At 36.4% G+C, this 11,913-nt stretch overlaps 1 protein-coding gene across 3 annotated transcripts in view; it reads right to left on the bottom strand.

Annotated features, from left to right (window-relative positions):
• Positions 1-4,970: 4,970 nt before the first annotated feature.
• The window catches only part of CaMKII (Calcium/calmodulin-dependent protein kinase II), a 789,323-nt gene continuing 782,380 nt past the window's right edge, over positions 4,971-11,913 (bottom strand). For all 3 annotated transcript variants that reach the window (XM_090404176.1, XM_090404177.1, XM_090404178.1), the window contains one exon: positions 4,971-7,151. In XM_090404176.1, coding sequence (XP_090260302.1) covers positions 7,022-7,151 — 130 coding nt within the window. In that variant the 3' untranslated portion in view covers positions 4,971-7,021. The remainder of the gene's footprint in view (positions 7,152-11,913) is intronic.

Genomic DNA, 11,913 nt, shown 5'->3' with positions numbered 1-11,913 from the left:
TGAGATGAGTTTGATAAAAGGAAGGAATTTTTTAAGAGTGATGCTGTGCACTTAAATGGATTGTGTGCATGACATTTAGAACATGTATTGATAAAGGATACAGTCAATGGTTAAAAACAGGGAATTGGAATTTGGTAGCTAGTCAGCTGTTAATAGTACTAAGGTCAATAATTGCTCTGAATGTGTGATTAAATGATAAAATGTATACATGCTATGATAAAAAAGTACATTGACGTGTAGGAATAAGGAGATGGTAGTGCCTCTATATAAGGCAATGGTCAGACCACATATGGACTATTGTGCTCATATTTGGTTACCTAGTTTTCATTGTGATGTGAAAACATTAGTGAGGGTCCAAAGACAAATAACTAAAGTAATATAAGGACTCTGGAGTGTTGGTTATGAAGAGCTTTGGAAGTTTTTTCCCACTTGGTTAGACTATAATAAATTTAGTTTAATCCTTTATCCAAATGTAAGCAAACAAAGTTTGCGCCTGAAGTATCTTCAGGACTAAGGCAACTCGTAGTAAAGGTGGACCAAGCTCTCATCACTCCTTGTCTCAGTATCTCCCATAATGCAAAGCACATCTCCTTGCAGACATGTATAATGCTATGCATTAAGGGATGGGCCACTACCCAGACCAGTTTTGACCTTTATTGAATGTTCAAGTACAGGTCAAACTCCAAAAACTCAGCGTTGTTAACCTCAGTAACAGGCTCACCCTGCCAATGAGAAGAGCTCAGCGTTGGCTCTACCCCATCACCGAGCAGAGCCGCTCATTTGCTCATATGTCATCTAAGGAGTAACAGCAACAGCCATGCCTCAGTTAACTTCATTGGCTACAGCATTGCCATTCATTACCCATCCCCCTCAGGACCAGGGTAACAGCAACAGCCGAGCCTCAGTTAAAACTTCATGGGCTACAGCATTGCCATTCATCACCCAAGCTTCCAACCGGTTTCGACCTTTATTGAGGTCTCATCAGTGGGAGCCAGACCCAGAGGTGGTGATACTAAGGTGGAAGTAATAGAGAAGTCATATTTACCTATAAGAGATGCCAAAAGGTGTCTCACCTTATTATTAAATTACTCTGGATTTAGAGAAAGATGTTGGAAGTTTTTTTTTTTTTCACTTGGTTAGACTATAATAAATTTAGTTTAATCCTTTATCCAAGTGTAAGCAAACAAAGTTTGCACATGAAGTATCTTCAGGATTGAGGCAACTCGGGGTCAAGGTGGACCAAGCTCTCATCACTACTTGTGGTGTTATCTCCCATAATTTCCCATAATGCAAAAACACATCTCCTTACGGACATGTGTAATGCTATGCATTAAGGGAAGGGCCACACCCAGACTGGTTTCGACCTTTATTGAGATCTTGTAAGTGGGAGCCAGACCTAGAGGTGGTGATACTAAGGCAGAAGTAATGGAGAAGCTATTTTACCTCCAGAGTAATCCAAAATAATTTAATAATAAGGTGAGACACCTTTTGGCAACTCGTACAGGTAAATACGACTTCTCCATTGCTTCCACCTTAGTATCACCACCTCTGGGTCTGGCTCCCACTGACAAGACCTCAATAAAGGTTGAAACCGGTTGGAAGCTTGGGTGATGAATGGCAATGCTGTAGCCCATGAAGTTTTAACTGAGGCTCAGCTGTTGCTGTCACCCAGGTCCTGGTGGGAGGGGTAATGAATGGCAATGCTGTAACCCATGAAGTTAACTGAGGCACGGCTGTTGTTGTTGCTCTTCAGATGACATATGAGCAAATGAGCGGCTCTGCTCATTGATGGGGGTGAGCCTGCCACGGGGTAGAGCCAACGCTGAGAGTTCTTCTCAGTGGCAGGGTGAACCTGTCACTGAAGGGAACAACGCTGAGTTTTTGGAGTTTGACCTGTACTTGAACATTCAATAAAGGTTGAAACCAGTCTGGGTAGTGGCCCTTCCCTTGATGCATAGCATTATACATGTCCGCAAGGAGATGTGCTTTGCATTATGGGAGATACTAAGACGTGATGAGAGCTTGGTTCACCTTTATGAGTTGCCTCAGTCCCGAAGATACTTCAGGTGCAAACTTTGTTTGCTTACACTTGGATAAAGGATTAAACTAAATTTGTTATGAAGAGCATTTGAGAGAATGTGGATTACAGACGTGGTTGGTGGATATGTGGAAAAGAGGAGATATGATAGAGACTTTCAAGTTGGAATTCTATCAGGTTAATACAGAAGAAATTATAAAAAGAGTGGATGTTAAGATGGGAAGAATGAGAGGCCATCCCTCTTGTTATATAAAGATGTGAAGAAGGGTGTGAGGAGATTTTTTACGTGGAGAGTTATTATTATTATTTGACACCTCCAGGGAGTCCTAAGACTCATCAAGGGAGGGCACCTACTTTACAACTCTCCGTCTCCACCACTCAACCTCATCCGCAAACTGCCTCATCTACACCAATGCCATCTACTGTCCACCATCACCACTATTATTTTCACAGACAATCACAAACATCCATGCACATGACGGGATTCGAACCTGCAGCGTTTTGACTGGAGAGCGGATATGCTAACCACTCAGCCAACCAGGCCCTGAGTGCATTGTGAGTGCAGGTAGTGTAAATAACTGAAAAAGGCTCGTTTTGATAGACATGTTACTGGTTGAGTGGATCAGCAATGATGAGTCTTTTGACTCATGGAGACCATTATAATAATAAAATGTTGAAGTTGAGAGGGAATGTTACAACCGTGGATAAAATAGCTCAAAAATTACTTGGATGTTGAAAAACAAGCTAACAAGTAGAGATCATTTTTAGGTTATTACCCCTTTTTATAAGGTTATGATTTGGTCACATCTTGGCTGTGGTACATAGATTCGGTCACCTTGGTTTCTTCTAGATCAGGATGTGGTAGAGAGGATTCAGAGATGAGTGACCAAGCTGTTGACAGGTCAGCGCAATGCTCCCTATGAGAATAGGTTGAATGTGTGCGAGTTGCAAAGTTTAGTTGATAGGAGGAAAAGAGGACACGATATAAACTTATAAGATATTAAAGCAGTTCTATAAGATTAACACAAAGGAAATTTTCGATATATGAATAATAGAACAAGAATTAGAGGTCATCCTTGGACGTTGTGTAAGACTGAGATTAGTAAGGGTGTGCAGATTAGAGTGGTGAGTGGAATGGATTCCAGAATTAGTTGCAAGTTCCCTGACAGTGAATGAGTTTAAGGAGAGGTATAATAAATAGTGTGGGTCTCCCACAATGAGTCTTCTGACTCCATGGAGATACCTGTATAATAATAACAATCATACCACTCGTTAAACTCAATCACTATCTGCACTCTCAGCCAATGCATTTTTCCATGCACAAAACTTACTTCTTACCCTTTTACTCACTACTTTCTTTCATAATTTCAAGGGATGACCTGTTGTCCTTGTTCCTTCTCTTCACACTATCATATGAAAAATCTCTCCAGCATCAGTCTGATAAATATATCTCAGCAGCTTAAATGTCTCAATCCTACCACTTCTTCTTTCCACCAGACTGCTAATTATATGCCCTTACTCTATTATCATAATCAATGTCCTACAGTCCTGATATCAGTTTTATTATCTCTCTCTCTCTGCAGTCCTGATACAATATGAAAATCTCATTAGTGTCAATCTGGTAAATACTTCTCAGTAGCTTAAATGTCTCCATTCTTATTTTCACTTCTCCTCTAATTCTTTCCACCATATTCTGCTAATTATACGAGGGGGGGAGCAAGAAGTTCTAATAATCACCATGAAGGAATTGAGAAGACCCATGTAACTTACACATTGTTCTACATATTCCCCACAAAGTGTTATACATTTGTTACAATGCTGCTGCATCATTTGCAATTCTCTGGGAAAAAATTATATCAGAATTTCCTAGCAGCTCCTTGTATGCCCTTAGTCATAATCAATGTTCTACAGTCCTGATATCAGCTTTGTTATCTGCTTGTATACCCTCTGCATAGTTACTACATGCCCTTCAAATCGATATTCTTTCTGATCAGTGCTTTATACAATGGAACTATTATTTGTGTATCTCTGCTGGTCAACATACTCAAAAGCAATCCACTGGGATGTCTTCACAATGTTTGCAATATATCCTCTGAACTTGACTGCTGCCTCAAGATCTCCTGCTTCATCCATTTCCATTCAGTTTCCGATTTTCAACATTAATATATATTATTATTTAGCCTCCATAGAACTGAAACATTCTTCAGATAATATAAATTAAAGATACCAAGAAATTATATTCTTGGTTTAATCCTTTATGCAAGTGTAAGCAAACAAAGTTTGCACCTGAAGTATTTTCTGGACAGGGCAACTCATATATAGAAGCTAATGACTTCACATCACTTGCCTCAGTATCCCATAATGCAAAGCACATATCCTTACAGACATGTATAATGCTATGCATTATTAGAAGGATAACTGCCCAGACCAGTTTTGACCTTTATTGAGGTCTCATCAATGGGAGCCAGATCCAGAGGTGATACCAAGATGGAAGTAATGCAGAAGTCATATTTCCATATACGAGTAGTCAAACCAAGAATATAATTTCTTGGCATCTTTAATTTACAGTATAACAAAGTGGAAAAAAAACCCTCAATAACTCTGCAAATGGACCATTCTGTATGACGTAACATATCTTTTCTTGAATACAATAATTCAATTTGCCCACAACACATTTCAATATGACTGCCACTCTTTGTTCTTTCTTTGAGAATTTATTCCTTATTTGCTTTCTTGTTATATCCTTGTCAATTTCCAAGTATTATTATTTATCCTGTCATAAATTATGCAAGATATTTTATAAAGTTTTCTGTATGACTTGAATTTTAAATGTGCAAACACAGAACTACATTTAGCATTACCAGCAAACTTGTATGTTAACAGTGTTTTTATTTTTATTTAATTTTTTTTTAACAAATGAAACATAATGATTTTAGTTTGATATAACTTTAATACAATATTTATAACAAAACTGGTAAAATATATAGAATATAACAACAGAATATAAAACTGATGCTAAAGCAGCAAAGAAAAAAAGTTCTCAGAAACAAAAACAACAAAAAGAAACTTTTGAATTACCAATGTGCAAATCACAGAAGGCATGATTTCCATGTGCTTCACTTACAGTTAACAATAGAATTTACAACACGAATGACTTCCTTTTTTTTCTTTTGACAGCAGAAATTTTATAACAAAATACACATATTAGTTATTTAAATCACATTTTATGAAATTTTAAATGAAACAGGATGGCAGACAGTCACTTTAAGACTGCTTACAACAGTTTCAGTAAAACAGTTATCACAAAGCTGCCTCAAAACAGTACTTTTTAGATGATTAACACCCTTCAATTTAGATAACATTCACTTCCATTTCCAAATATTTTCAACTTGGCTCATTTTCATTCATTTACTCTTTTGCCTGGACATTTACATCACAGTTCTCAAGGTTTAATAAGACGGGGGATACATGGCACTTGCCTAACCTCCCCCAAATATTAAAGAGATTGCAACTATAAGAATTATTTAGGAAGTGTGGCATAAAATGCCAATACATGACACACACACACACACACACACACACACACACACACACACACACACACACACACACACACACACACATTAGAAAGCTTACATAAAGATTATACTGTGAAAAGAGTAATCTGACACTGTGAACCTTATAACTAGAAAAAAAAAATTGGAAGAAACAAGACTGTTCCTTCCTTTCACCCTGCTGTCACACACTTTCTCTCTCTCTATTGAAAATTACATAAAAAAGTCTATACAGTTTTAGAGAGTATGAATTCTTTGTATAAATTGAAAGCAACTTTAAACAGGATGCAATAACAAGAATGCTGACTTAGTTCAATTAAGCCACTGATTAGCTTCATTCACCTTTCCTATATCCATCCATACATAAACACATGTATGAATGTGCACATGCATACATTCTACACACACACTCATGCACGCACGCATGCACACACACTCGCACATAGCAAATTTATATATATACACACACAAATTCACACTGTCAACTACTGCTGACTGGAAGAATGTGAAAGTGCACCAAGATCAGAGTATTGACCTCCTAACCCAACTGTGTTTAGGTTATAATCTCAAATAAAGGTTTATAAAAATGCAATTTTGAGATAACAAAAATTGATATGGAAGGAAAAAGGAGTATTGGAAGCACTTGAAACTTAAGGATGTAAAGGAGAGATAAGATGTCATATCTAAGTTATGAGATTAAATTGCATGAAGCAGAATATGGATGTGCATTAAAATATATTTTCTTTAAATATTAGGTTTTTAAATGCTAAGTAGACGTGATATCAATGATATATTTAATTTTAATAACTTTTGAAAGATAGGAAAGAATACAGTTTCACATGATAAAAAATAAACATTTCTGGTATGAAATTTTTCTATCACATTAATTAGCTCAAGAAGTGTTCCCGAATAAAACTCAGTGATATATATCAACTATGATTGAAATATGTTATCAATAACAGTCAATTTTTAATAAAATATTGCTATTTTGGTTAAATTTGACATTTCAGTTTATAGTGTAGTTTTCTAGTAAATGTGTGCAATAGAGCATTCTTATCATAATTAAGTTTGATGAAAACTAGTGAACATAATTCTTTAGAATATATATATATATATTTTTAAGAAAATTTATGTTTAAGTAAACTAGACATCAAATGAAACTGGAAGTGATGTGAAACACCAAGATTCACATCCAGCTAATAAATATTTTCTGTGCAAACATGAGTGACCACAACTTGGGCCTCAATAACCACATACACACCTGAGTGGCTTCTGACAGTAAGCACATACGACCTGCTACAGAGGAAAGGTATACAGCCATGGGAGGGGCACTGCCACCGATCATGTCTGGGACAATGGCTGCTGCTGCTGCAGACCGAGGTGGCATTATAGGGAATTGAACTTGGCTGGAGACTAGCATCTTATAAAGCTACTTGTGGGCGGTGGCAAATGGAGATGATGCAGAACCTGAGCGGTGAAAATGAACATTCTGCCACTTTCCATCTCTTTTATGCCAAACTCTTGTTTCTTCTGATTGTTGTGTATGTGCCATTCCAGTCCTATAATGAAAGTATAATAATAAGAAAAATAAAATGGTATTTAGCATAACTACAATATAGAATTAAATTATACTTGAAAAAAAATTACTTTCTTTTTTTTTTCATGCTCATTTTACCCAAATGGGAGCAAATAAAAATTTGCACACAAAATATCTTTACAACTTAGCTACAATATAGGGGCAGCTGACTTTGTATCAAGTTGCTTTGTTATTTCATATGGTGACATACCATTAAACCCTAGCCAAAAATAAGTGACAGCCCATTAATTTAACAACTTTTCCAGCATATTCAAGTTCTTCATAGTAAACAATACCAAGAGGAAAAAAAAGTTATTAATTTATTGAATGTACTAATATTTTGCTGGTATTCCAACATCTTCAGAGTACAGAGTACAACTGCGATAAGCATACAGCACTCATCTAGTTAGGTGCAGAGACAGTTCGAATTATGACTGAAAAAAGAGAATTAATGACTGAATAAATTGCTCTCTAGAGGCCCAATAACTTTCTTATGGGCAGGCAATTTGGGACTTAAATGACCAAACTGTATTCTGTATTAGCTTTAACTATAAACAAGTATGATAGTACAACAAGATGAAAAGTTCATGCTCACTGGGAATTTGCCTGGTTAAACAACTACTCAGAAATTTTTTCAGAGAGCAAGGGAAAAAAATTAAAAGCTACTAAAAAAAAAAAAACTCAACCTGAACAGAAGACAGACAGACAAGTGTGAGCATCAATGGAAAAGATGTATAACAAGAAGAGACATATCAATGTTGGTATAATTGATGTTACCAGGATAAAACAAGCTAAAACAGATGAGATACTGAATAACATATAAGATTCAGGGAAAGGAAGAAAGAGGTAGCCACCATTTCCAGTAGAGAGAATGTGGGCAAATTTCAAAATGAAAAAATCAGACTTATTTGTGCTTATGGATCCATAGAGCATTGTAGTAAGTAAAAAGTAGAGGATTTTTTGAGTCATCAAAAAGAGTAGATAATCATAAATAAAAATTAAAAAAAAATAGCAAAGCTGGTTCTTACTAAAGACCTAACCAGCAGAGTAGGAAATGAACAACAGACACAGAGAGGCATATTGGGAAAATTTTGAGAAAGAGCAAAGACTAATAATCGTAAGCATCTGCTGGATATCTGTTCAGGATATGCACTAGTTATTACTAACATCACAGCATAAATTCATAAGAGAAGTCTTATTGGCAATGTTATTATTACTTATATCTCCTTGAATACATGCATTGAGGCTACACTCACAGTATCCAAGGGTATACCATTCCATATTCTCACATATTCCTAATTACATGATCAGCAGGCTTCCAGAAATAACAGGAAATTCTACTCCACTAGCTCATAAATTTAAAATCAGACATCCATAGCATACCATAAGATTCCCTTATTAACTTGTATGCTTCCATCATATTCCTTTTCCATCTTTCCTCAAACTTTGAAGACTAGCTAGTTGTCATCTCAGTTATCTCCTGAAAAGTTGGATCTTCTCAGAACCCAGATGATTATATCTGTGCACAGTAGTGTAGATGCAATCCTAGCAAAGCTGAAGTGGGATAATAAATTCCTTTTTCTTACAAGTTAGTGTTTTTTTGAACAGAATAGCATTCCAGTACAATTTATAATTTTTAACTCTCTGTCCTGTATGACCCCCATGTCTATAGCATCATCTGCCTTGGTCATTTTACTATCATCGCCATTCAGCAGGATGGAGATGGTAGTCTTTTTCCTTATACTGGCCACATAGTGAAAGAATCCCCCTTGGAATTTTCCTTGGATTACAGCACTAGTTGCCTCTCGTGGAAGGTGTGAGATCAGGTACAGTGAATGAGTTTAAGGAGTGGTATGATAGACTTTGTGTGTAAAATGGGCCTCCACAATGAGTCTTATGAATAATAATAATTAATAGTGGATATAAAAACTTGGAAAGGTCAGAAAGAAGTATTACAGATTTCTTTTTAATTTTCCTAAAAGATATAACTTCTTTATATTCATTCTCAAAACAAAACCTAAATGTATTTTGACTGTTTTTTACTTCATATAAAACTTATAACCGAGACACGTTTCATAAGTTTTTTCAGTTATCTGAGCTTACAGTCATGTATCACTGATAAATTGTATCGTTTTTTCTTCATGTCTCATAGGCTGATTTTGCTTCAACACTGGTAGTTACACAATATAAAAATTACTCAGTGCATCAACAAAAGATAATAAACTGACCAGGTCTGGGAATATGTGATTATAAATATACAAGCAAATCAGCCAGAAAACATACACACAATAAACAAACCGAAATACTATTAGTGGTGTTAGATCCTGAATGGAGATGAATATCCTTAATAAATTCTTTATTAGATGTTAAATCCTTAATAAATTCTTTATTAAGGATTTAACATGATAAATATTACTAATTAAGAAGATACTTGCACATCAGCTAATAATTATGAAAAATTTCTTTATGTTATGTGATAATGTGTAGTCCATATGGTCCATATATTGAAATTTATTCCTGCATAACTGAAATGAGAAGCAGAGAATTTTGTGTCAAAATAGTAAGAATTATGTAAGGGGAATTGTTAACTTATTTGTAAATCCCATTAGGCTGTCTAGTACATTACGAAATTTCCAGAAAGATAATAAGTAGTAATCCGGAATAATCGTGTATAATCTGTACGAGTCGAGCATAGCGATGGAGGCTGTACCTACGCGGAAAGTGATGTCAGAATGACTACCTGGACTACCGAGTTCGTGGGTAAAACACACATCGAATAAAGGGCACCAGAAAGGGTGAATAAAAGACGATGCGCGCCATATTAGAGGGGTTTTTTCTTCTTCGGTTCCTGGATTCCAGTTTTAGGGGTTTTGTTGGGGGATTCATGAGAGTGTAGTGGGTCGACTACAGTGATGTCGGATGATGAGGGCTATTCTTGAGAATGCTTGAGGATTTTCCAGCGAAGCTGATCGTGTTACAATGGCCTATGCAGAATCGAGCCTTTGAATAAAGTCGCATCGAGGAGAACGGAGAAAATTTCCTGCGGAGCGGTAGACAGCACGCCACAGTCCGGAAATGATTCAAAGAAAAGCATAGTGCATCACCAGGTGCAGAGACGGCCGATAACTATACAGTAAGGTAATCGAGATCTACATGAGATGGCGGCATGAAATCAGAAAGGATCCAGCAATGTAAAGAATTTCATTCTATGTTAAAAATCGCTTAGAAGAATAAGAATTTTGTGTATACTGTAAACTAAGGACACTAATAGAGAACTTTTAAGTGAGAATTTGTTTGAATTAGTTAAGACCCCATGGAACAAAGAAGAATTGTTGATAGGCAGTGTTTTGATTGAGAATGGCTAGGCTTGACCAATGAAATTTAGAATTAAGATAGTTATTGATAGAGTATTAATGAAAGTGTTCAATGCGTGTTCTGTGAATAACTTGTGAAAGGAATTATATCCTAGTAGTGTTATGCTTACACTTAATGTTATCTTTTCGTAATTGAAGGATTTAGCTTACTCAATTTCATTGTTGTGATTTAGTATGAACCTTAACTTATAGTGAGTTTTGTTCTATTGAGTATTTGAATTTTCTTAACTGTAAATGTTTTATGTTTTTCCAATAAACATGTTTTGTACCTTATACCTGAGTTTATGCCTGATTGCAAATTCAAACCACCACTTAAATAGAACCTTTTGGCAGGAGGGAATTAGATATTATTGCTTAAGTGAAATTCAGGTCACGACTGCTAACTAAATCTGCAAGGCGAGATTATAGGATTGAATGTTGTGTATATGCTTTTGAATTTGGAATTGTTTCCCTCAACAAGAGTCTCTTCTGTTATAGGATATTGGCTGGCACAGCATAATAAAAATTTTGCCAATATCCGAAGAAGAGATAGATTTTAATTAATAATTAAAAGGCACAGCAGTAGGATAGAAAATGAGCTAATTTAGAGTTACAATAAGGTACAATATAGAGAGAAGTAATGACATAACAGTGGTTAGTAGATGGCACAATGTGGATGAGGGATTATTATTATTATTATTATTATTATTATTATTCAGGCCTCCAAGGAGTCAAAAGACTCATCGAGGGAGGTCCTTTCTAAGACATAAAGTCTGTCAAGACTCATCGAGGGGAGGTCCCCCCCTGAGAAACACAAAGTTTATCATACCACTCCTTAAACCCACTGACCGTTCTCGCTCCCACCACTCCATCAGGCAATGCATTCCACGGCTCAACCACCCTCCACACAAAGAAACCACTCCTTACCCTCTTGCTCACAGTTTCCTTTCGTAACTTCCAGGGATGGCCTCTTGTCATCACTCCTTCCCGCTGATCAACCAAGCGAAAGAACTCCCCAGTGTCAACCCTGTAACCACCTCTCAACAGTTTAAAAGTCTCAATCATATCACCTCTCCTTCTTCTATCCACCAAACTCTGCAGTCCACATTCTCTCAACCGATCCTCATAACTATCCTTGTACAGTCCTGAAACCATCTTTGTCATCCGTCTTTGTATCCTTTCCACAGTTAATTTATCCCCTTCAAATCCTGGGGACCAAATCTGAGAACAATAGTCCAAGTGTGGTCTGATCAGAGACTTATACAACGGAATGATAACCCTCTTATCTCTGCAGGTCAGTGTCCTTCTCATAATAGCAGCAATCCTCTGTGTTACCTTCACTACCTTTGCAGTATGTCCCCTAAACTTCAGGTTTCTATCAATCATCAACCC

This window comes from Typopeltis vanoorti, chromosome 14, assembly GCF_054136105.1.
Source record: "Typopeltis vanoorti isolate ZY-2024b chromosome 14, IOZ_Tvanoo_1.0, whole genome shotgun sequence".
Lineage (NCBI taxonomy): Eukaryota > Metazoa > Arthropoda > Arachnida > Uropygi > Thelyphonidae > Typopeltis > Typopeltis vanoorti.
Note: the sequence above shows the minus strand (reverse complement) of the source record. Positions and strands in the feature narration are given on the sequence as shown.